This window comes from Dipodomys merriami, unplaced genomic scaffold, assembly GCF_024711535.1.
Source record: "Dipodomys merriami isolate MVZ:Mamm:240054 unplaced genomic scaffold, mDipMer1.0.p SCAF_5, whole genome shotgun sequence".
Classification (NCBI taxonomy): Eukaryota; Metazoa; Chordata; class Mammalia; order Rodentia; family Heteromyidae; genus Dipodomys; species Dipodomys merriami.
The window spans coordinates 6,999,884-7,026,876 of NW_027206068.1; the positions used below are offsets into that span (position 1 = coordinate 6,999,884).

Sequence of the window (26,993 nt, forward strand, 5' to 3'; positions counted from 1 at the left end):
TTTTTCTTCAGTTTGATTTTCATATAGGATCTTGTGATTTTGTTCAGGGCAGCCTCAACAGGCATCTATCCTGTTACCTCTACCTCCCAAGTAGCTGGGATTACAAGCATGAATCATCAAGCCCAGTATATGTGTGTGTGTGTGTGTGTGTGTGTGTGTGTGTGTGTGTGTGTGTGTGTGTGTGTGTGTGTGTGTGCGCGCGTGCACGTGTGTGCACATGCATACATATGTGTGTATGGTAGTCCTGGGACTTGAACTCAGGGCCTGGGTACTGTCCCTGAACTTTTTTTGCTCAAGGCTAGTGATCTACTGCTTCAGACCAGCTTCACTTCTAGCTTTTTGGTGGTTATTTGGAGGTAAGAGTCTCAGGAAATTTCCTGCCTGGGCTGGCTTTGAATTTTCAGATCTCAACCTCCTAAGTAGCTAGGATTATAAACATGAGCTATTGGTATCCAGCTCCAGCTTGTTTTTGAGAGCATTTTGCTAACTTTTTCCTGGGCTGATCTTGAATCACAACTCTGCCTCTCAAATAGCTAAGATTATAGATATTACCACCATACCTAGCCTCTGATACCTTCATTTTCTACTACTGAGTTTGAGACTATGTTGATACAGGGTAACTGACCTTGAAATGTCACCCCACAGGGACACACAATATGGTTTAGTCATATAAAGAAATTGTATGTAAAAGGACTGGAGTACTCATACATGTTATAACATAGAAGGAGCTTAAAAACATAACAAGTGGGAGAAGTTGGTCACAAAAGGCCAGGTGTGATATGATCCTATCCCCATGAAAGATCTAGAAATAGCAACTCCATAGAAACCAAAGTCGGTCGGTGATTGCGGGGGTCGGGACTGGGAGGAGTGTATATGGTTTCCTTTTGGGGTAATGGAAATATTCTGGAACCAGATAGGAGGGATGGCTGTAACAACAGTGCAAAACTATTAGATGCCACCTGAATGGGACATTTTAAAATGGCAAAGAGAGCGAGCTTTGTTTAATGTATTTTAAGGTAATAAAAAGACATCCTACTATAGAGTTGTTATGTATTTGTTTGTACTTAGAAATCTTTGCTTTTGGAAAAGCTCTGATTTTCTCACCCACTTGAGGTAGCCTGGTCACAAATGCAGCCCGGGGGTGTGTCTGGCTGTGCCTTACACACCTGTGCTGCCCTGGGTTCCTGACAGGTCTAGGTAAGCTGAGGACTCACTCTCTATTTGAGGGGCACTGCGGTCATTGATCTGTGTGACTTTTCGCAGCTGAGTTCCTTGCTGGATGTCAGCCAACAGTGCACTCCGACCTTTCAGTTCTGTCTTCCTCAGGCTGGAAGTGTCTGTGCTCACCTGTAAGGGAAGAAGAGGGATTTCACTTAATGGCATACATATACCATTGGTAGATAAGCAAGACACCCTATCGGTTGGGAGCTTCTCTGTCTTCCATGCTCTGTTCCTAAGGCCAGTCTTACAGGTGCAATCATCTTCAGGTCTCAGGGGAGACTGCCTTGGGCATTGTCCACACTGTAATTTGAGCTGATAAATAGCAGAAGTTTCATGGGTTATCAGAACCAGGGATACCACACCAAAAAAGTGTATGGGAAGTTGGTAATAAGGGGAATGGAGGGAATTTCATTAGAAGACATAGGCAAGGGAATTCTCTGCAGTTAGGAGATTTATGTCACACGAGCTTAGAGATGGTTAAGCACTTCTCGAAAGCAAGAAATATTTGCGTCCCTATTACTTAGACAATACCATATGTTTTGGGGCTTCAATTTAAGCATCATCACCTGGAGGTCTTTTCTGACTCCAAATATAAATAAAGTCTGCTTGATTGCTTTCTCTTTGGATATCATATTCCTTTCTATACCATATTTATCATGGGGTATAAATTTACATTTATGTTTTCATTGTGAAGATATCCATTGGAGGATAACAGTTTGATGTTCATAACAACAAAGTATTCCCTAGCAGGGAATCAAGTTGATCAGGAACTGACTTGAGATAGGCTCAAAAAAAATTTATTAGGTAGATAAATGAGTAAGTGAATGAGTGAGAGAACTAAACATAGGAGGTATAAGACAGCATTTTTGCTCTCCAAGGTATAAACATATGCCAGGGACCTAGGAAACACTGTAAAGAGTTAAGCCACCCCATGATGTAACACATGACCAAGGATCTACTATGTCCCACAGAGATGATGGAGAGATTTTTAAAAAAAAGGCCAAATCAGGCTGAGCAGTCTTCCAGGGAAATGTGAAATTTTAGATTGTCCCTGATATGTAACTGGGATTTACAAAACTGTTCAGTGGTTATTAGTCCCTGTTCAGAAAAGGCAAAAGTAGGGTTTCTGACTAGAAATTCCTCATCTCTGTAGTCTCAGAGACTAGAAATAAAGGTACCATAGTCTAGGCTAAAATATGCGGAGTCCACATTTTCACAGATTGGTGCTATAGCTCAGGTTACCCTGCATCAGCAGGCTTCAAGCCTGATTCTTGTTGCTTGGAAACATGTTTTTTGTTTTTTTTTTAAACATTGAGAGGGGCTGATGGATGATGATCAATATAACAGCTGTGAGACAGAAACCCCAGAGGTCATTAATTGGGTATATTTAGATGTAGATAGAGATAAATGTACAGATACACACACATACACATATATTATATAGATAGAATGCATACCTAAGGTATATGCACAACAGGGTCATTCCCATACATAGGTTTCTAAAATATTTAATGTAAGCAATTAAAATCAGAAATCATTTTAAACTACAAAGGTTGAGATTTTAAAGTCTTATTTTATTCAAAAATAATTATGAGTAGAATAACAGAAATATTATGGCCCTAGGTAAGAAGGTATAAACTATGCATTTGACATTGAAAATCCAGTCATGCATTATGGTCAGAAATATGGAAAAGATGGTTATTTATAACTTTCTTCCTATGTGTAAGATAAACAGCAATGAACTATAATGATATTCATGGCTCTATTCAGGCCACAGGGAAGGTGAGGGCTTGAATGGAGCATTCTTCTGTTTAAAAGAAGCAGCACCAGGAATCATAAGAAATCTCTGCTCCTCACTTCCCTGGAGAGAGAGGCCATCTTACTGTTTATTACTAAGATGTAACCTCTCTGACCTTTTCTAGCCCAGGTATTTCAGGAGAGCACTATGAAAAGCTTACATTGAAGTAATGATATTCATTTTAGTACCTACTGGGTATGCGCCTCCATAAGCCTCTGAGATTCTATATGACAGGTCTGTTAATAAATGTTTTCTACATCAGCAAATATTTATACTCTGCCTAAAATTCACCATTCCTTCTCTGACTTCAGACTTTGTGTTCTTTGTCCTTCTGCTAGAGGGCATACCATTGATTTGGTGTCTTTCAACCCTCTCCTCTACCAAAACATAATAGGTTTTGTATAAAAGGACATATTCATTTGCACACTGAAGATCATGTTATTCAGACAGTCATTTGTAGTTTATTTGCAATATTGATCAACAACTCAACCATAATTCTGCTTTTTAAAATAGCTTCCAAAACTCTAAGAATTCTTATTACCATGGTTACTGGATACAGAAAGAGGAGAAGAGATTCTTAAATATTCACTTGGATGTTTTTATTCTATGCAAATCCTGATCACTAGGAACTTCACTGAACAAATAATCAACAGAGGGAAAGCCACCATGAGACACTTTTCCCACGGAAAATACATGTTACAAAAATTTTAAAAACACACAATAAGACACAAAGGTCATTTCTGATTCTTGTTAAAAGTGATATGTTGAATATGAACGTCTACTGAGTTCCACACAAAGCTTTGGGTCATTCAGTTTGCCTACAGCAAGCTTCAAAAAATAGCTCAATATCTTAAAAAGGTGAAATAGTAGAAAAGGTATGTACATTATCTCATCTCTTTTGGAGTAAAGGCTGAAAAACTGAAGTGAGCTAATAAGATCAGGAATATCACAATCAAATGATAGTACTAACAGAGCCAAAAATTCATACAATGCCTTTCCTTCTATCCTGATAAAATATAAAAACTTCTGCATATTATTTGTCTTTCCACTAAGTGATTCAGCCATATTTACAGTGTTTAGGAGAGGAAATGACAGTCAAACCTAGATTGAATGCCCTCTGCTATTTGTCACCTTGATACCATTATGCTATTCCTGTGTCAGTCTCATACTGATGTCTATGAAAAGTCTCTAGTGAGCTGAGTATAAGTGGCTCACATCTTATAACCCTAGCTACTCCAGGAAGCTGAGATCTGAGGATCACGGTTCAAAGCCAGCTTGGGTAGGACAGTTTGTGAGACTTTTATTACCAACTAACCACCTAATAACTGGAGGTGGAGGTGTGGCTCAAAGTGGTAGAGTGAGCCTTGAGCAAAAAGGCTTAAGGATAGCATCTAGACCCCTTCAAGTCTCATGAGAGACCAAAAAAAATAGCTAGCTAGTTCATCTTAGTTCTTTATGTCAATTACTTTATCTAAACCCAATCATTTTTTGTACTCATGTGTCAGTCCTGGGGCTTGAACTCAGGCTCTAGATGCTGTCCCTGAGCTTTTTTTGCTCAAGGTTAGTGCTCTATCACTTGAATCACAGCTCTACTTCCAGTTTTTGGGTTTGTTTGTTTTTTTTGGTTGGTCGTGGGGCCCAAACTCTGGGCCTGGGTGCTGTCCCTCAGCTCTTCAGCTCAAGGCTAGCACTCTACCACTTGAGCCACAGCACCAATTCTGGCTTTTTCTGCTTATGTGGTGCTGAGGAATTAAACCCAGGGCCTGATGCATGCAAGGCAAGCACTCTACTACTGAGCCACCTTCCCAGGATTACTTCCAGTTTTTTGAGTGCTGAATTGGAGATAAAACTCTCCAGGGCTTTCCTACCTGGATTGCCTTCAAACCACAATCTTCAGCTCTCATCTTTCTTAACAGCTAGGATTTTAGGCATGAGCCACAGGTCCCCTGCTTAAACCCAAATCATTTTTTAATAGTTTCAGCTGATTAGCCTTCATGATGGCTGTTAAATATGAAACGGATACACAGGCTGCCTAGCATATAAGCCTGCTCATCACCTCAACTTCAGCTTACTCCAACCTCCTTAAATTTGGGGCAGATGGGCCTCAGCAGCTAGGATACATGCAGTTAATTTTTTAGGTCTGAATTGCAAGGACATAGAGACTGGCTTAAATTCCTGCCTGCTGCTGTCCTTTACGTAGGAAATCACAGGGAACCTGGGATCCCAAAGAGAGACTGATGGAAATACTTTCAGAACAAAATCTCCAAACTCTCCATGGGATGTCTGACACAATGTTCCTCACACACCAAATGTGACTACGTCAAGCTGTTCAAGGAGGCATAATGTGATCCCACAGTATTATACCAAAGCTCTGTTCCCAAGAGCACTAAGCTTGCTTGCCTTTTTCCCCCTCCATTATGGAAAAGTGAAGCCTATTTTACAAAAAGCTCATCCTTCGAGGTATCCCATGGTATAACTTTTAATATAAAGGGCAAGGGCACTACAATCAGTGCCAGAGGACTTAGGGCCAATGTAGGCTTCCCTGTTTTCACTGTTACTTTCCTCTCTGGATCCTTTTCTCCATCTGTGGTTAGGCAGACCACCATTACTTCTGGAATCCATTTCCTGCTTCCTTCCTCTTCCCTACATAGCAGCCAGAATGATTATTATAAGGGATATTCTATTTATCATGTCACACTCCTCCATAAAACTATTTTTCAAATGTATTTTTACTGTTTTTGTAAAGGTGATGTAAGAGGGGTTACATAATTATACAGTCAGATAAAGAGTACATTTCTTCCTGAACAATGTCACCTCTCCCCTCGCTCTCTCCCAGTTTTTCCCTCCCATCCCCATCCACAAGTTGTATAGCTCATTTTCGACACAGTGTCTAGTGAGTACCACTGCTGCATTTGTTCACCCTTTGTCCCACCATTTCTGTGCCCCCCCTCATTCTCCCAAAGACAGCAAGAACAAACAAAACAAAAAGAAATCAAAAACAAAAACAGCAACAAAAAATCCCTTTTGTTTCATTTCCTGGAGTTCATTTTGATAAATATGATTTTATGTGATCAGATGCACATAGGTATTGTGCCTTTGTGTTCCTCTCCTAAAAGTATCCTCCTTTGGTCTCACAATGGTAAATGCCTAAAGACCCACTGTATTTTTTTTGGGGGGGGGTCCAGTGGTGGGGCCTGAACTCTGGGCCTGGGTGCTGTCCCTCAGCTCTTCAGCTCAAGGCTAGCGCTCTACCACTTGAGCCACAGCGCCAGTTCTGGCTTTTTTCTTTTTGCTTATGTGGTGCTGAGGAATCGAACCCAGGGCCTCTGGCATGCAAGGCAAGTGCTCTACCACTGAGCCACCTTCCCAGCCCCCCACTGTATTTTTTTTATACCACCCATACCTAGAGAAATATAAAACTCTGTTCAGTCTCCCTACTGCTCTCAGAATTCTAGCTCAACTCCTGTCTTGTTATACAAGGTCCTGTGGGACTATCCCAGACTTTCCATTCCCTACTGCAACTTTCTTCCAGACCTTGGCTTGGGCTCATCTCGTTGCTTGGTTTACATTTGTCTCCTGGCAATCTTCCAAGGAGTCTCTGGATCCTGGAAGTCCAGATGAAGAGCTCTGTCCATGTTCCTAGAGCAATAGACCCTCAGCAGAGCACCTGTCACCCAGATCATATCTCTCCACTCACAGCCACTGAGGTTTTCAATACAACATTCAAAGTCTTCATTTATATCACCATCTGGGATTGCCTACATTCTTACTTGCTACCCTCTGTTTACCCACACATGCTGGCATTTGCTTATCCAAACAAGTGTTATAATGAAGTCCTACTGTATGGTAATACCTTCCTAAATACAATCTGAACTTCTGGTGACAAATTGCAGTACTTATTTTTAGCAACCATGCAAATTTTAATTCCAAGTTCATTCATTAGGAAATAATCAGAGAAGGAGAATAAATGCTAGAGTGGAAAGAAAAGGAATAAAGAAATATGGAGAAGGAAGGATTTGAACTGTGTGAACAAAGCCCACAGAAACAGGTTTTAGAGGCAGAGACTAGAAATTCAACTATCCCAGAGCCATAGTTTCAAAGGGGCATTAAATATAATATATTTATTATATATTTAAACACACATGATAAGCCCAATGCTGGTGGCTGTAATTCTAGCTGCTTAGGAGGCTGAGATCTGAGGATCATAGTTTGAAGTCAGCCCAAGCAGAAAAGTCCATGAGGTTCTTATCTCCAATAAACTACTCAGAAAAAGCCGAAAGTGGTGCTGTGGCCCACGTGGTAGTGCACTAGCCATGAGCAAAAAGAAGCTCACAGATAGTGTCCAAGTCCTGAGTTCAAGTCCCAGGACTGGAGGGTGAAAAAAGCGCGTGGTAGTTATTTTACCTGAGAAAATAAGCTCTAAAGTCATTTTCAGAAACTGCTAGAAAGAAGGAACTTGCTACTTTGTTGCTAAAGTAACAATAATATGTAAGATTTTTTTATACTTGGCATTGTTATATTGATTGCCAGTGGCAGAGTGGAGTAAGATGGTCAGGATCTTGATCTTAGAGCATGTATGTATATGTATATGTATGTGTGTGTATTGTATATGCATATGTGTGTATGTGTGCATTTTTATCTAATCACTTATTTCCTAGACTTGAGCCTCTTTGCTGATTTCTAAAGCAGACTCCTAGTCTCTGAGAGGACTTCCTGAGCTCTCCTCACTCTGTGCTCCAGTAACCTCTTACTCTCTACGAAAGCAAGGCATCCAGCCATGGGCCCTTCCCAGTGTTTTATACTTCCTAATTAGTTATAGGCCTCTGTTCAACTGCTTTGGATTTCTCCCATTTGTTCTTCTCAGTCCATGCTCAGGATCCTGACTCTTCTGGTCATATGCTACCTCACCCCTGTCACATCTCCCAAACTCTCTCTCTCTCTCTCTCTCTCTCTCTCTCTCTCTCTCTCTCTCTCTCTCTCTCTCTCTCTCTCTCTCTCTCTCTCTCTCTCTCTCTCTCTCGCTTTCTTGCTTGCTTGCTTGCTTGCTTGCTTGCTGGCTTGCTGGCTTTCTTGCTTTCTGGCATGGGGTTTTAATTCAGGGCCTAGGTGCTGTCCCTGAGTGCTTTTGTTCAAGATTAGTACTCTGCCATTTGGAGCCTAGCTCTACCTCCAGGTGGTTAATTGGAGACAAGAGTCTCAGCCTTTCCTGTCCAAGGTTGGCTCTGAAGTACAATCCTTAGATCTCAGCCTCCTGAGTCACTAGGATTACAGGCATGAGCCACCAGTGTGTGGGCTAAACTTTTTTCTTTAAATCTCCATCTTAACTACCAAAGAAAATACAGTTTACTTTGCCTCAACTAAGCCATGCACAAAGCACACCATTGGTGACACTGGTGACAACACTGCTTGTATCTTGTCTAGTGATACAATGGTATGAATGTTTATCCTTGTATTTTTCAGAGCAGAAACTAAGTCTTTTAGCTTTCTATTACCAGGAAATACAGTTTAATTTGTTGTTTAACTTCATGAGGGGTCACTCATTATTTGTTGAAATGAACTCCATATAGACTGGAGACCCTAATCTTTTACTCTGCTATCCCCAGCATCTGGCTCTTTCCACAAAACTTGCAGATATGGGAGAAAAACCTGCTAACCTTTAAGGTTATTTCAAGTTTCTTTCAAGCCATCCTCTCACTTTCTGTCCTGTTGCTACTTGGTCCCTAAATATGCCAATTCAATTCAGCATCATTCTCTTTTTCAATGATACCAATAAATCCAAGCTTTTAAAATGTCAAATTATGAGAAAATTTAAAATCCTACAATGAACTTGGAAAAAACAATCTTGTCAGAAGAAAATAAGAGAGAGAGAGAGAGAGAGAGAGAGAGAGAGAGAGAGAGAGAGAGAGAGAGAGAGAGAGAGAGAGAGAGAGAGCACGCACTGAGACCAGAGCCTAGAGTCCGGGACACAGACTGATGAATAGCTAGTAAATAATGCAATTGAACCGTGTCTTAAAAACTAATGAAGTTTCTTATCTTCTCCTTCTTGTAGACAAAAATAAATAAATAATACAAAAAAGAAACATGCCTCAAGCAAGCCTAACAGGACAAATTCATGAAATGCTAATCTGCAAGTAACAGCAATAGGCCAGAAGTAGATGTGTGTTCAAGTGGAAGAATGCCAACCGGTATGTGAAAAAGTTGTAAAAGTTGAGTAAAAGCATAAGGCCCAGAGTTCAAGTCCCTCCCTGCTAGTTAATGGAAATACCACTATTGTGTGCCATTCTAGTTCATTCTCACTATTCCCAAAGTTATGACTTTCTCCCACTCATCCAAGCTTGAAACTCACAGACTTCTCTTTCATTTGAAACTGCTAGGCTTCTATAAAGACCTGCTTCCTTCTTTCTTTTCTATTGTGCTCAGAGAGGTAATTTTGGAGTCCTATGGGAGGGAGTTAATGAAGGCCTACAACATGTAAATGGTGACAGTAACAACAATAGCAAAATAAGGAATGGGAAATCATTGTGTGCATGTTTCAAGTACTTGTAGAGTCAACTCATTTCAAGGGTGATTGAACAACACTGTGAGGCATGTTCTGCTTGTGAGCATTCTGCCCAGTTTGCAGCTGAAGCAAGAGATCTGAAATAGACATTTTGAGGAAGCATGGGATTGAGCAGTAAACCCAAGGTGATTTTGGCTCTCCTAACCCTGGCCTTGCCTCTAATGACATCACTCAGGAAGTTCAAGGCGGGACTGCAGGTAGGCAGATGGGGAGGGACACCTTCTCTCTGGCCTGAGACCACAGTAGGTTGTTGCTTCACAAAAAGTGTAAGAGCTAGAGCAGCGAGAAGAGAGGTAGGGAGGGGACATTGGAGAAGGAAAAGGAAAAAAATGAGAGGGAGGAGGTTGGGGACATTACTTTAGAAACGGATAAGGCAATAGAGTTAACCACAAGGCCTTTGCCAGAATTGACAGCCAAGGGTGAATGATGGACACTGAGAATAGCCTGATGAGTGCATTAAATGTGATCCAGCAGCTGCCTTGGCAGGGGAGCACTGGGAACACTTAAAATGGAAACTGCACAGAGTAACCCTACGCTGGGTGGCTGATACCCTCAACTGTAAATTACCTGTACCTGAAACTCCCTTGTCAGGTAACACAGAGCCTCTCATGTGCCAACCCTGCTAGTCTACTTTTTGAGAGTTGGGTCCTTTTCTCCTTTCAAACCTCTTTGCTGGCTACAGGGTACAATGTAAGGTTTCAGTACCCGGCTTTCCCTTGTTAACTTGGAAACAGTAGGGATTATAAACACTGTTCATGTAACAGAGAAGATTAAGGTAACAAAAATGTAGATGCAGTTTGATAACTAAGAGGAGAAAAATCTCAAAATTTCTAGCCAAGGCAAGATGTTTTCAAGGTGGTACATGTCACTTATAGATGACGATGTGAATGGATTTAGACATTTTTTTGTGGCTGTTGTTTTTCCTAGCTGGTGTTTTAGACCCTTTTTAATAGAAAGTACAATAGAAGTCTCCAGACCTGCCTTTGGAGTGAATGAAATCTCAATGTTGCTTTGATTTGTATTTGCATGATAGCTATGAATGTAGAATACTATTTGCTGTTTGTACTTCTTTTGTGAACTGTTCAATAAATTGCCCATTTGTTAATTGTAAAAAAAAAGTCTCCAGGTTGGACTTGCGTTGGATCCTTGAGAAACTGGCTTTCAGCTTTACCCAAAAGGAGCACAGATGGAGGTCTGGTCATCCCAGAATCTGCTCTCCAGACTCTCTGGGTCTTTAGATTACCATTTAACTCTACAAGCACCCTTGGCCTCTCACTGTAATTGTGGGACTCTATCAATGAAACATAGAGGGCTTTCCTTCCCCACTTGCCAGTCAAAGCATCCTTCTTTGGTTTTCAAGTGATCTTGAATAGACTCTACTTGAATAGACACATCTAGTGTCTCTATAGTCCATGCTCTGACATCCATTTTCTTCTCTGAGCCATGGCTTCAGGTGTTAGTTGAGCTGTCAACAACATCTTCACTGGTCAGATGTTAAGAAGGCAGTGAAGTTATAGTGTAAAGAGTTGATCCCTGGCTTGCTTCTTTATTCTATCCACTTTTTTTCCCCTTGAGATTTCACTTAAGGAAGCATCTGGGTTCAGTTTGCCATTGGTCAAGTATTCTTGGTAGATTAAGAATCCCTGCAGTCCTGCCATCTTGAACGGGATCTTAGATCTAGTATTTATTATTGGTACAACCTTTTCGGGCCTCCTTTTTCTTATTTGTAAAATTGAGAAAGAATAATAGCAGCCACAATATAAGTTGTGGTAAAGATTACATGAGGTAACCTTATAACAAGTTTAAAACAGTGCTTGACACCTACTAATTACCTAATAAATGTTAGCTATTAATATCAGCTCCCTCTAATAGTTTCCGACAGACTCCCACCTTTTCCTGTTTTAAAGCTTGCATTCCCTGGATTAAAGCCATGGATCAAAAAAGAAATCCCCGGAAGACAGCTGTGTAGCAGTCTATAAAACAGCTAGTTAAGATTTTAAAAGAATGGAATAAATTCCAAGCAGAGAAAAAAAAATATATATATAATAAAAACAAAGAAAACCTAAAATTTCAGGAAAAAGAGAAAAGTGTCTACAAAAGACACTGACTTAAAGCAATATAACAGTAAGGGTTACCACATGATTAAAAGCACCCTGTCTCAAAGATAAAATGCAATTAATTATACAAAATAACTTGGCCCCATAGCAGTTGTAATCCTGAAGTTATTTTCTTTTCAGGAATTTTCAACTACTTTCTTACAGTTACACGACCGGAGGCACGTACAATTATTCTCTGCTTCCTGAGTGAGGAACCTTGTTTTATCACATGCTTTTGCTGCCACAATGTTCTGTCTCATCTCAGGCTGACAAATGACCAGGCTCTCCTCAGCTCACCCTTGTCAACTGTCCCAGGGTCTTCTTGACTCCATATTTAATTTCTAGAAAATGTTTATGGTGCATTAAAATTCCAACACTTGAAACAACAGTATCCGCCGTGTATCCTAAGAATAAACAGGGGTATCCCCTCTTCTCTTGAACTCAAATTTGTTTAATGATATAGTTTATCCACTAGTAATGACCTTCGTGGAACACATTTAGAGAGCTGGGAGAGTCCACGAATTAAGAAGCTAATATGATGATGCTCTGGGAAGAATAACCCTCCTTGAATTATAACCTTCAGAGGATTCATGAATACCATGGGGTTCCAGCATGACGTCTTCCGGCAACCACACCAAGACCTTTCAACCACAGCATGGCTAAATTGCTGGAAAATATTTCAGCTACATTTTCCACCAAGGTCATCATTCTCTCCTCTAGTTAAGAATGTACAGTGGCTAGCCTGGCACCAGAGGCTCACTTTTATATCCCTACTTACTCAGTCTGGGGATCACAGTTCAAAGCCAGCCTAGGAAGAAAAGTTTGTAAATTTCTTATTTCCAATTAACCACTAAAAAAAAGGAAGTAGAGCAGTGGTACAAGTGGTAGAGCACTAGCCTTAAGCAAAAAACAAAGAGTCAGCACATAGTCCTTGAGTTCATGCCCCAGTATAGGCATACACACACACAAAAGAAGTATAGTGGGGTGGGGGGTAGGGAGGGAGAGAAAGTAGGAGAAAATTGAGGGAAGGGGTAACAAGGTTAACAAGGACTGTACTCATTACTTTAGTTATATAACTGAAACCCCTCTTTACATCATTTTGACAATAAAAAAGGATAAAAGCAATATAGTATTTGTGTCTTATGCAGATATATCTTTTCCACTGTGTACTTCTGTAAACTCTACTGTCTTTTACATAATGATCCTCTCTAAACAATCATACTATTCTATAACTGCAAACATTTATAGCTTACAAGTCTTTCCTCATACCTATGAAGTCTGTGTTTCATCGCAACCCTGAATGGCAAGTGTCAATTGCTTCATTTTCTACTACAGGGTGCAGTTAATACAAACACATAACTTTTCCCATGATCTGTGTCTTAGGATATCTAAACCTGTAATTACTTTCATTGTTTTTACATTAAGTGGAACTCTAAGTCCTTGTTTCTGTCATAGGCTTACAGCCATATCAATAAGAGTTTGGTAGGGGGAGAGTTTGGTAGCTTCAGGGGGTTCAAGAGATTCTAGGGGACAGATCTTTAGGAGTTTTGGGTCAGGCAAGGTAAATAGTCCTTCATAGTCATTCACTTCTCTGTAGGCAACTCCCTATGAAACTTATTTTTACTCATTCAAGCTATACTTGTTTCAGTCATCATTTGGGTTGTTGAAATTATCCTGATTTGGAGACAAATGATTTTTTAAACCATCTAAGGAAATTCACAAAACAGAGATTCCTACTTAATCTAAGAGTCAGAATTAATAATGCCCTTCCCATTTTTTAGTCTTATACACACATAGCTTGTTGTGTAACAGCTATACATTTTAAGAGTTTAGTCCAGTAAAGTGAGTATACCTAAGGTTTTGTCCCTGAGATGTAGAGGAGATGGGTTCAGATACTCTATTGGATGACCCCAGGAAGCCTGAAGTCCCCCAAAGTTTTCTGAAATCAGGAAAACTTACGTCATTACAGGAAAACTTAAAGGCACATTCACTTCTGGATTCCTAGTTTCCTATGACATATTTTTGCTTTATTCTTTATAGTCTGTGAAACAATGTATCAAAAACAGAAGGAAACACATGTGAAAAAATCCAGACCCCAAAACATTCTTATAAAACATTCATGAGTACAGTAGATTTACTGTACTTTCCCATGCTAAGCATCATGAATGACCACTGTGCACTGTGCACTGTGCACTGAGCACTGTGGCCATCAACAATGACAACACAGAAGGACTTCATCTAGCAGCAACGTAAAACCAGTGTCAACTCTCAACTCTTCTTGTTCACCTTCCATCTTCCCTGTCTTCTCCCTCTGCTTAACCTCTCCAGCATGGAGCCAATTCTTCTGAATTAATTTGAGCTGAATTGAGTTGAACTGAATTGAATTGAATGAGGTCCATCCGTAGTTCTTTTTCAAGTTGTGTCTCCAAAGAAAGGTCCTTCCTAAAGAGCAAATCTGCTGCCAGATGCAGACATCAGACATTTCCCATCTTGATGTGTGTCTGTCTCTAAAAGCCTCCGTAAGGCAGAAATGATAAATCAATCGATCCTTCCTGTACTCAGCACCATGTCTTACACATATTAAACTCTTAAAAAAATCATTAGAATAAAACTTGTTCTTCAATTTTAAAATCAGGGTATCAATTAAAAATCAAAGGAAGTATTTTTGCCTTGAGAATGGCAGAAGAAGCCCCATGGGTATACTAAAGGATCACTCACAACATAGTCTCATTTGTATATTCTCTCCTTGTATATTTTTAGTAAAACAGGGCCACTGTAAACCCTTCCTGAAGAAACAGTAGCATCTGTCTAACCGCATGCCAGAAGTTCTAGAGGAGAGCAGAAGTAAACTGAAGGTCATGACAGCTGCAATGAATCATGATGAGAAGCAGGCTTCCATTGTTCTTCTCAAGCCTCACAAGGCCTTCATGGCAATTATGACAGGGCTCGCATTTTGCTTAAATAGAATACTGCAACCACTTGAGGAAGTGAACTGTAATAGGATAAAGGGCAGCCTATTTTTAGTTCGCTCCTCTCAACTGTATTTCTGTCTTGCACATCCTAAAATTAGGGCTGCTGACAGAGGCTGTATGTAATCAGAGTGGCGTAGGCTGATGTCACCAGCACTTCTGCAATCGCAGATCTACCTGCTTTATGATGTCCTTCATGCGAATGGGCAGGTGTTCTGGAGAGCAAATAGAGGAGGACACAGCCTTATTGGAGTAGAAGTCATTCAAAGACCAGGAGGCATTTGAAAGTCACAGGTCTCTTAGAATATCAACATAGCTAAGTATCAACTGCCTTTAACATGCCAGCTAGTCTTTGGTATTTAATTTTATCCTAAGAACCAAAAATATTGGCACTGGCAGGAAATATGACCATGCTATATAAACATAAGTACATAAACCTTTTCCAGAAGCCACATTTTAAAAATCCTTTTCTGTTGATTGTAAGTAAAATACCACCAAAAGGATAGCTTTAAAGATGAGGAATCTTTAACAAAACACAGAATGTAAATTTTGATGAAAAAAATCAGTTGTTCATAGTGAGGAGGGTACGGAGTGCCTGGGTACTCTGTACTTCAATTGTGCTATAAATAACATAGTTTATTAAAAGTTAAAAAGTACACACATTTATGTACATATATACATTCCTGTGTTTACATGACAATACTTTGGAAAAAGTCATAATGTAAAAACACTCCATTGAAATTACTTTTTAGATCCGGGGCTTGAACTCCAGGAGTTCCACAGGTAAGATCTTGCCACTCACCCCTTTTTGCCAAGTAAAGAGACATGATAAAAGGCAGAGAAGGGAGATTTATTACTCAGCAGGGAAGCCCTGGGAAGACAGCACTATAGCCCATGTTCATCTATCTTCAGGATGTGGATATTTAAAGAGATAATGGGAACAGGAGGAGAGCAGTATGTATAGTTAAAATTTGTTGGTGGGAATGTAAACTTGTTCAACCACTTTGGAAAGCAGTATGGAGGTTCCTCAAAAGACTTCACATAGATCTCCCCTATGATCCAGCAATCGCACTTTTGGGCATTTACCCAAATGTATACAAACAAGACCACACTAAAGCTACCAGCACAACTATGTTTATTGCAGCATTATTTACCATAGCTAAGATATGGAACCAACCCAGAAGCCCCTCAGTAGATGAATGGATCAAGAAAATGTGGTATATATACACAATGGAATTCTATGCCTCCATTAGAAAGAATGACATTTCCCCATTTGTTAGGAAATGGAAAGGCTTGGAAAAAATTATATTAAGTGAAGTAAGCCAGGCCCAAAGAAACATAGGTCCCATGGTTTCCCTTATTTGCAATATCTAGTATAGGTATGAGTCAAGCGGAAAAGGTCAGATAATGTGATGTTAGGAAAACGAACCCTTAAATATGTATTTTAATGTTTTCGTTTCTTTCATGCATGTGTTTCTAACGCATTTATAAGATTATTTCTTTGTTGCTTTGTATGTCCCTCCCCCACAGTGCAACCCCCGCTTTCACTTTATTTGATGTCAGTATAACATGTGGAGGAGATGGGGACAAACAAGTCGTTTAAGGATTCAGGTGGACCTGTTGCAACAAGGAGAATTACAAAATGTCATGTCAAAGCAAGCTTTACAATGTCGGTGTGGGGGGGGGGAGGGGGTATGATTGGGTGGGGGGGGAGGGGGGAGGCTGGGAAGGGAGGTGAAGGGTAAACAAAGGAGGAGGCTGCAATGCTTGGTAAGAAATGTATGCATTATCCTGCCAATGTAATTGTAACCCCTCTGTACAGTATGTTCTCAAATAAAATAAAATAAAATTTAAATTAAAAAAAAATTTGCTGTGGGCTGGTTGACCATTACCTTGATCTTTCTTCTCTGAGACTTATTTCTTTTCAGAGACTTATTGTTACTATTGCCTAGTTTTGCCTGATGGGTGGTCCGCCCTGAGTTTTTGGCTGTTCCCTCTCTTTATGGGACAGTTGTGCCTCTTGCCAGAAGACAATATGAGGAAAGCATTTCCTATTTGAGGGGCAGTTGGCCTTTTGTTACAAGATGCTTATTGGTTGATTCTGTCTCTCCTGGAAGCCAAGAAGGTCTCCCTAAAGTAACAGCAGAAGAGAAGGGCTCAGCTCAAAAGATACAAATGCAAAGCAGAAGCTGGAATGCTGGGCTTTTATCCTGCTTTTAACTACTTCATGGGCCAGCTCAGTAGTTAGCGCTCTACCTCCTACACTGTCACTGAAATCACCTGGCAGAGGTGGGAGGGTGGTGGAGACCTCCGATGAAACGGTTCATCCGCAGAAACTGACAATCTACAAAATGTGTCTTGTCCCTGAATTGGCAGACACTTATACAGAGTGTTTTGATTTATTTTGTTTAAAAAAAATACGTCAGACACTTTAAAAACCAGAAGGAAAAACATCTGCAGAAGCCAAATGCTCCAGAAAAGGCTAAGGAAATCTATTGTAGGAGCAGATTTTTTTTTTAAAGCAATTGGCTTATTTTGTAAAGGAATTAGGCAGGGCATAAATCAAAATCACAATAAATAAATTCATTTACATATTATTAAAATAATCCGAAAAGCGTCGACACGATTCTTTTCAAAAGGCCTAAGTTAGCTTCTGAAAAGCCATGTTGTGTGGGAACAAAGGTTAATTTCAGTCTGGCTGGGAGATAAGTGAGGCGAGGGAGAGGCTTAGGTTGAAAGTTAAGGAGGCAACTACCTAGAGGGACAGCCCCAGGGCCTTATTGCTCCGTCCTCCACTCTGATGAAGAAGGCAGCCATTTCAAGCCAATCCTTTAGTGACTAGAGTTTGTTATCCTCAATTTTCCTTCATCCTATACCCTATTCTCTTGTGTGTGTGTGTGTGTGTGTGTGTGTGTGTGTGTGTGTGTGTGTATGAATGTCCACATTTGCTCTAACCTTATACTAACATACTTATTTATTAGTTGAAATTCTTTTTGTTTTTGTTGGTTGTGGGGCCTGAACTCTGGGCCTGAGTGCTGTCCCTCAGCTCCTCAGCTCAAGGCTAGTGCTCTGCTACTTGAGCCATAACATCACTTCCTGCTTTTTCTGCTTATGTGGTGCTGAGGAATCGAACCCAGGGCCTCATGCATGCGAGGCAAGCACTCTACCACTAAGCCACCTTCCCAGCCGAATTCTTTTACTTTATTAGTTGAAGTTCTAATTTAACTAGAAGTCTTATGTTTGTAGTTGCTAACTCTGGTAACAGAGTCTAGGTGAAGTAAAACTAGGTGAAGAATATAAATACCAAAAGAGAAAAGAGTGTGGTTATTTGTATAAAGTAGGTTACCATTGACTTCTCATGGGTTCTGCATTACACATTGTACTTGTGTATCTGCAGATCTACCCTAAGTCTTCCTGGCCTTATTCTTAGTGGGTCTGCCTATCAGATCTAGTCACAATTGAGCCCTATCATTCCAGGAAACATCATTAGGAAGGAGATTCTAAGAAAGAAATCAGCAGATGCTGCATGGCAAGTGGGAAGGGTAATTGCTTTGTGCTTGCTGAAAAATCATTCCATAATGGATACTAAAAAATGACCCAATCATTGCAAGAAACTGACACAACTGGCCCTAAGAGCTTCTATAAATAGCCATTCCTTGTCCATTGATTCTGCAGTGCATTAATGCTAATATACAGTCAGCATCTATGTCATTAGAAGCAAAGCCCTAAACTAGGTCTTACAGTGAGAAGGCTCTTTGTAATCAGGAATCCTTTTCTTTTCTTCTCTGAATACTACAAACAAAGACAAAACACAATAAAGCAGCACAGACACTTGGGGCTGTTGGACACACTGTAGTACAGGAGTGAAGATCCAAACACAGATTCTGAAGGTATATCTAGAAATATAGGTGTTCTAGTGGGCCTTACTTGAAGTGTGGTGGGAGCTGCTATGGGCATGCAGAAGCTAGGACTGCACTGAACTCACGGAGTGGAGAGTGATTGCTGCATATACCTCCTAATAAAGATGCAGTAGATTTATTTCTCCAGGCTTCCATATCACAGCACCATAAACTGGGTGGCTTAAACAGCAGGAATTTGTTCTTACAGTCTTAGAGGCTCAAAGTACAAGGTCAAGGTTTAGGCTGAGTTAACTCCTAGTAAGATTTCTCTTAGGCTCTTCCTTCTTGTCTCAAATAGACTTCTCTTTGAGGGTCTGTCCTGGCCTCTTTGTAAGTTTAGCATCCTTAAAGGGTTAAGGCACAGCCCTCATTTTCCTTTTACTATCTCTGTAAATATCCCTCTTGAAATAGTCACTTTCAGAAGTACTGGGGATTAGGACTTCAACCAGTGTTGTTGAGTGGAGAAAGGCACAATTTTACCCTGTATCACCTCAGGTCTCTGCTGTGGTGATGCTGTCCATGCAGCTGTAGCTACTGGGTGGGTCCAACATTTGTCAAAAAGGACTAGCTACCTGGCAGGGTTGTCTGCACATACCTACGGATCTGAGCAAGTTCTGTGTTAAAATAAGCAAGATCCCATATTTTGTCATGGATCCATCTTACAGGGGTCAAGAGATGTTAGGATTAATTTACTTCTTACCACATGCCGATAATGGTACATGTTAATAGTGCACATTGGAAGGTCACACTCGATGTTTCGTCTCCATTTTGTTTAAAGAAGTAAGCCACCGCTAAAAATTCTTTTGAGATCTCAGAACAGTGTTCTATAAATGTGGAGAAAATTTGGGAAGGAGCAAATCTTTGGCAATGTCATAAGCAGCATGAATTGTGCAATCTGAACTCTGGTGTCACCAGAGAGCCCAAGGTAGGCAGTTAATTCATCATTTTATCCACATCTTTTTGTGTGCATATGCTGATACTGAGGCTTGCATTTAGGACCTGGGCACTGTTCCCAAGCTTTTCTTGCTCAAGGCTAACTCCTTACCACTTGAGCCACAGCTCTACTTCCAGCTTTCTGGTGCTAATTGGAGATAAGAGTCTCTCAGAGTAGCTTTGAAACTGCTTGCACTCACCCTCCTGAGTAGCTAGGATTGCAGGAGAGAGCCACTGGGGCAGGTTCTCAGCATTTATATTTAATAGACATCTTAGCTGAATTTCAATTTCAGCTCTCTGGCCCTTGAGTTACTCTCTCTCCTGTCTTCTGTGTACTGTGGTGAAGTCCCTGAGGGCTCTGGTTTGAAGCCAACCTGTGCAGAAAAGTCCAGGAGACTTTTTTTCTCTAATGAACTACCAAAAGGCTGGAAGTAGACTTTTTTTTTTTTAGGCTGGCTCATCCTCTCCCTGCCTTCTGCTTCTGCTGAGTAGGTGGTGGCCACATCATAGCACATGTGGAAGAGGAGGTAGGAGCATACCCAGGGCCTCCCCAGAGGAAGGGTGCCCCGGACCACATGAGCACGAGTGGGGCTGGAGGCTGGAAAGTGAGCTGATGCAGGAAAACATGAGGCTCTGGAGCTCACTGGGACCTGAGCCCCATGAGTGCCTGGGAGGATCTGCTTCTGAGAAAGCAAGAGGCGGAGCAAGCTGAGCCAGTTAAGTATCTCCTGCACAAGGCTCTGGAAGTGGACTTTTGGCTCAAGTGGTAGAGCACTAGCCTTAACCACAAAACTAAACAGCACCCAAGCCCAGAATTCAAGCCCACTAGTGTCAGCACAAACAACAACTACAATAATTAAAAAAATAAACAAACCCAAGACACCAAAAATCATGAATGCTGGGATGAAATGTATTTGATTTATAACTTGTCCACATTATCATAGGTAACTGACCTGAACCAAGGGACACATTTGTGGTCCCTATTCTATGTCAAACACTTTACACATGTTAATTTATTTCACCTTCATATCAACCACAAAGAGACAGCATTTTAATAGAGGACAAAACTAGAATGCGGCAAGTTTAAGGAATTTAGCCAACCAAGGCCACAGGATTGTTCAGGAAAGGAACATGGGCAGGCCTTGGATTCAGAAAATCTGAAGCACTGTGCTAAGTGACCACCTGAAGGAGCCACCTGACAAGCACTGTTAAAAGAAGCCCCGTGGAGCCAGCTCAGTTTTAGGAGCTGACCAGCCAGGAGACAAGGAGATGTCAGGAGCAGAATTCAAGGAAAGGAATCCAAAGTTGTGAACCAGCTGGATGGCTCCAAGCCAGTCCTTAACTTTGGCTTAGCCTCAGTTTCTCCCTCTATGAATCTCCCTTGGGGACAGACACGATTGTGGCTGGTGCCATGGGCATCCCTTGTCTGGCTGTTCTGTCTTGCCCCAAGGCTGCCTTCTGGCCACCCCCCTCTGGGCTGTTTGTAGTCTCTGCCAGGGGAAGACTGACTACTGAAAGTGCCAGAAAGAAACAAGACTTAGTGTGACAACAGGCTTCACAGTGTCTCCTGGTGTTCCCAGCAGGGTGCAGCCCCTAAATGAACTACTTGAACCCAAATGTTTTCCTGAGAGTGTACCCCTAGGGGACTCCAAATGATAGACAATGAGCTATCTGTCTCACAGAGGATGTTGAATGATCAGAGATTTATGTCAAGATGTATAATAAAATGGTAGCAAATCATTGTTAAGTAATAAATTAAAGGTACTATTACAATTGCTAAGGAAAAGTCTTTATACCAATAAATAGGTTTGCATACATCCTCCTCCGTGTGTGTGTGTGTGTGTGTGTGTGTGTGTGTGTGTGTGTGTGTGTGCGCGCACGCGCGCGCGTTGGTCCTAGGGCCTGAACTCAGGGCTTGGGTGCTGTCCCTGAGCTGTTTTGCTCAAGGTTACTGCTGCATTACTTGAGACATAGCTTTTGTTTTTTCTTTGGTAGTTATTTGGAGATAATCTCACTGACTTCATTGCCAGGGCTGACTTAAACCTTCCATCCTCAGTTCTGAGCCTCCTGAGTAGCTAGGATTACAGGCTTGAGACACCAGCACCCAGCTTAACATCCCCTTCCTTTTTTACAAGCTTGTCCTACAAACTTGAACCTCTAGCAGACTCCTGGATTTGTCAGGAACCCTATGCCAGGCAATATACTGGTAGCAGAAAGAATCAGAACCTTGGTGAAATACACGGAGTCTTCATACAAAGAGGATCAGAAATTATAGTGGGATGTGGAACTAAGGACTAATGTTCTGGGCATCAAGGCAGTGACTTAAGGAACTGGATGCTAAGTTGATCCTTGCTGGTCCTGGACCTCCTGGCATCTGACCCTTAAAGTAACAGACGCCAGAATAATGTATCCTAATACAGCTGCCATATTTCAGTTACTTTCACGTAAGAACAGGAAGGAGCCTGTGTGATTTGGCTTGGGATGGTAAGGGTTTTCATTTGCAATCTCATTGGTTCTTCATATGAGCCCTAGCGGCTGATGTGATGTGATCATGTGTCCCCTCACACCCAGATGGGATGGAGGGACTGGGAGAGAATGAGGGAACAGATGACACTGTATGAAAGGAATGTTCTCATAACCTGACTCATGTAAATGTAAGCCTTCTGTACATCACCTCTATAATAACCATAAAGTAAATTTGAAAAAAAAGAATAGCTTCTGTATTCAATTACTAGTTAGTAACAACTACAATAAACTGAAATCCAAGTAGATACAAAATAAAGGAAATGTCAGTGCTGCTCACCATCTTCTAATAAGATCTATTATAGTGGGGCTCAAGGTTGGGATGCTCAAGGTTACACAGAAGGCATTGTAAATCCAGTTCAAGGAAGATCAGTTCATGGGGCTTAGTTCAATGCCAATGTAGCTAGCACTGCACCTGACCTTGTGGCTGTTCCTGCCAAAGTATAGCAGGAAGAAATAGTATTAAACTTCACAAAGGTCACCATGCTTTGAAGGCCCATTGCTCAATCACTGCCCTATCCAAGCCAAACAACCAAGTCTGACACTGTCACCAATGGTGGCGTTATGCCTGAAAGACAAAACTACATTATTCATTTGGATACAGTGGCATTGAATGGCCCCGGTGAGGAGAAGCAGCCATGATTTTTCTCAGATGAGGGTAAGGATTAGATGAGCCAACTGAAAATAATGGTTTAAACAAACAAACAAAAAAGGAACAGGAAGGTGGGCTAAAATGGCAACCCCAAAAAGACAAAGAAAAACTGATGTGTGGGTTAAATTGATGTGTAAGTTTGGGCATGGCTGAGTAGTTAATCAGATGGGAAATGGAAGTAGGTGAGAAACAATTTTCCTGACGGTTATTAGCTTTGAATGAATTATTAAACATTGTCTTAGAGTTAACTAGAAAACCATCAATGATATGTCTTTGTGCTAGAATATATATATGGATATGTGTAAAAATTCCTTACTAGCACAATCAAAACCTCTTTTCTCTTTAACAATTGTCTCATGTTCTTCTTTAACAATGATATATTTATAATATGTTATATATAACTATATATATTATACTATATACAATTACACATAATCTTTATATTTTATAATTTTACGTTTTTATGGTGTTTTCGGTGGTCCTGGGGCTTAAACTCAGGGCCTGGGTGTTGTCCCTGACGATCTTCTTGCTCAAGAGTAAGTAGTGCTTTACCACTTGAGCCACAGCATTACTTCTGTCTTTTACCGAGTAATCTCTTATACTTTTCTGCCTGGACTACCTTCCAATAACAATCCTCAGATCTCAGCCTCCTGAGTAGTTAGGATTACAGGCACGAGTCACCAGTGCCTGGCTCTATATTTACATTTTAATTTATATATTATATATATTTATATTATATAATATTTAAATTGCATATTTTTTGCCAGCTTATTTAGGTCTGCAGTTTTATCTTCACATGAACTTTCCCACTCACCAGTTAGTCAGATTGGTGAAGGTGAAACTTTTTCCACATTTGGTGACCTTGTCCTTAAGAAGAGTTGCCAACTGGGAGACTTTTATTTCAATAATTATTTCAGTGTCCTCTGTGGTTTGTCTAAGAAGACAATGCAAGTCATTCTACATGTCCTTGGATTGGAAACTGCAACAGTTTCATTAAACACTGTTTCCTATCTGGGATTCGCTGAGTCTCAAAGTTTGTTCTAATAACAAGTAGCAGGGAGAGTATGATGGTGAGGCCACAGCTATTTTTCAAAGTCCTTTGTATCCATTCGCCTTAGGAGAAAAACTCAATTCATTCCACTTACAATCTACTTACTTTAGCTTTAGGAAACGGATACTAAAAACAACACAACAATCAAACCTTAATATAATCCCTATAAAACCAAGACTCAGGTTGTGTGGAGGGAGGAGGAGACAAATCACAGACACTTAGAGAATTTCAAGCAATTGTCTTCTTTTGTAAAATTAAAAATCATGTACTATTAATCATCTTAACTTCCTCTCTGAATTAATGAAGAAAGCAGGGTTTATAACTTCCTGATTCCATCCCATTATTTTGAATTAAGTGAACTATTTGATATCCACTAACATTTTTCAATTATTGAAATGTGTCAATATGCAAATAGGAACCTTTAATCAGCTTTACCACAGTTATCAACTCATAACTAACCTGCTTTCCCAACCTAACATACCCCAATGTGTTTTATCTTAAAAATCTCTGTTTTTGAAAACATACAGGGTCATACCTATAATCCTGGATACTCAAGAGATCTGTTTGAAGCCAGAGATCAAGGTTCAAAGTCAAACAGGGCAGGAAAGCCTATGAGACTCTAATCTACAAATGAACATCAAAAAAGCCAGAGGTGGAGCTGTGGCTCAAGTAGTAGAGTGTTAGCCTTGAGCACAAAAGCTCAGAGACAGTGCATAGGTTCTGAGTTTAAGTCTCATGATTGGCACATGTGTGTGCATCCCCCCACTATATCTATCTATCTATCTATCTATCTATCTATCTATCTATCTATCTATCTATCTATCTATCTATCTATCTATCTATCTATCTATACTGTCAAACCTGAGACAAACCTGAGAGACTTTTTATCTCCAATTAACCACCAGAAAGTCAGAAAGTAGAGGTGTGGTCCAAGGGTAGAGCAATAGCCTTGAACACAAAAGCTCAAGGATAGTGTTCAGACTCCAGGATCAACAAAAACAAAATTCACACACACACACACACACACACACACACACACACACACTCATACACACACATCACTGTATATCTTCCATGGGTTGTTCAGTGTTTAGTATTAAAAGAACTCTTAAAAGTATAACAATGTTATTAAATAAACTAAAATTAACCACAAATTAACTATAATTTCTTTTTTTTAATTTAATTTAATTTAATTTGTGAACATACTGTACAGAGGAGTTACAATTACGTGGGCAGGATAATGCATACATTTCTTACCAAGCATTGCAGCCTCCTCCTTTGTTTACCCTTCACATTCCTTCCCAGCCTCCCCCCTCCCCCCCAATCCCAATCCTTCTCCTTCCCCCCCTTCCCCCCCCCCCCCCCCGCAGCACCGACGTTGTAAAGCTAGTTTTGGACATGACAACTTGTACTTCTCATTGTTGCAACAGGTCCACCTGTATCCTTAAACAACTGGTTTTTCCCCATCTCCTCCACAAGTTATACTGACATCAAATATAGTGAAAGCAGGGGTTATACTGTGGGGGAAGGATATACAAAGCAACAAAGAGATAATCTTATAAATGCGTTAGAAACACATGCATGAAAGAAAAAAACATTAAAATACACATCTAAGGGTTCATTTTCCTGACATCACATTATCTGACCTTTTCCACTTGACTCATACATATACTAGAACTATAATTTCTTTATAACAACAAATATAAAGAATATGTCCCACCTATATTTCATGAATATTTAACTCAGGCAGAAAAAGACAAAGCCATAATATTTGAATCTCAGCTTTGGGGAGCTCAGCTATCAAGTTTCACAAATCCCAATTCTCTCTCTCTCTCTCTCTCTCTCTCTCTCTCTCTCTCTCTCTCTCTCTCTCTCTCTCTCCCTCCCTCCCTCTCTCTCTCTCCTCTGTTTTAGAAATGCAGAGTTTAGAGTCAGGCAACCCAGAATTCTTACACAGCCATCACTGTTTTCTCTCTCATAAAAATAACATTTGATGTCCTCTTCATCAGTCCCTTGGCTTGCTACTGTCAAGACTGTTCATTAAATGAGAAACCAACAGTATCTTAGAAAAGAAAGATTCTCCAAACCATGTTACTATGTTGTTGGAGTAGGATATCTCAAGGTCATCCTGCCTACATTGCTCACCCTAACAGGAACAATCCCATAGGCCAGACCATGTGACTTTTATCTATCTTGTTCCAGTTACACCGGTGGATCCAGATCCATTCAGCTCTGTACAAAAAGGTGAGAAAGGAAACCACCAACTCCTCAGAATCCACGTGCAGGAGCAGGTACTGATAGGGTAGATTTGGAACTCCAGAAAACCTGAAAGTAGTAACTTCTGTTTCCTTGGGTTGTGGACTACTTTCAGACCACTGGCCTAACTCTCCTAAACTCAGCTTCCCATCCTTGATCTTAAGTTTAGGTTGGCTGACTTGTTTGTTTCCTTGCACTGACCATAGGGCCTTTGGCTTGAATTTATTAGTCCAAGATTTGCCCAGTGTTCTGGTCTCGGAAATAACAGAAACTACAATTTGCTATGCATGCAGCTGTAAACAACAGCTGCTACTGTTATCTTACTGAAGTCTCATTCAACATACTTACCAAATGCCACTATATGTCAGGCACTGACCAAAGTGTTAGGGATTTGCATGGGCAAAATAGACAAAATATCCTCCCTTCATGAAGCTTCCAAGCTGGGGGCCACTGTCTTCATGAGGAAATCGGGGATGTAACGGCACATGTGGGATTTGATTTCCAATCTGTCTGACTCTAAAACTGTCTTTGTTTTAAACACACCAGGCTGAAACATTGCACAGTCCCTGCTGAGATAAGAACTTAGCACAATGAGTGCTGAACAGAGGGTGCTAGGGCATGAACATGTTTTTATGCCTTTGCATTTTAAATACTCCCTGGGGTACAGGTGGAATTCTGCTTTCACCAGCTTGACAACACGTTCAATTTCCTCTATTGAGAACAGGTCATATTACAGTGGAAACTTATCATTACCAAATGGAAATCTGCTGCTACCAATTATAAGACGTGTACGTGGTGTACTTTTCCTGAGTTTTAAAGTATCATTGTATAAAGTAAAGGTACAGAATCGGTTCTCTTAGAAAACAATAACAAATTGGAATGTAGATTGTGCCTAAAAATACTTTTTAGCATTTTTTTTTCCTTTTTAGTGGTACTGGGATTTGAACTCAATCAAGGTCTTATACTTGCTAGGCAAATGTTCTACCACTGAGTCATAGCTTCAGCCTACTTTCACACTGTTTAAAACAGTATCTCA

General features: G+C 40.5%; 1 protein-coding gene across 3 annotated transcripts in view; it reads right to left on the reverse strand.

Moving 5' to 3' along the window:
* Nucleotides 1-26,993, reverse strand: part of Wipf3 (WAS/WASL interacting protein family member 3) — an 81,256-nt gene that overhangs the window by 22,524 nt on the left and 31,739 nt on the right. For all 3 annotated transcript variants that reach the window (XM_069996023.1, XM_069996021.1, XM_069996022.1), the window contains exon 3: nucleotides 1,215-1,347. In XM_069996023.1, the coding sequence (XP_069852124.1) occupies nucleotides 1,215-1,347 (133 nt within the window). The remainder of the gene's footprint in view (nucleotides 1-1,214; nucleotides 1,348-26,993) is intronic.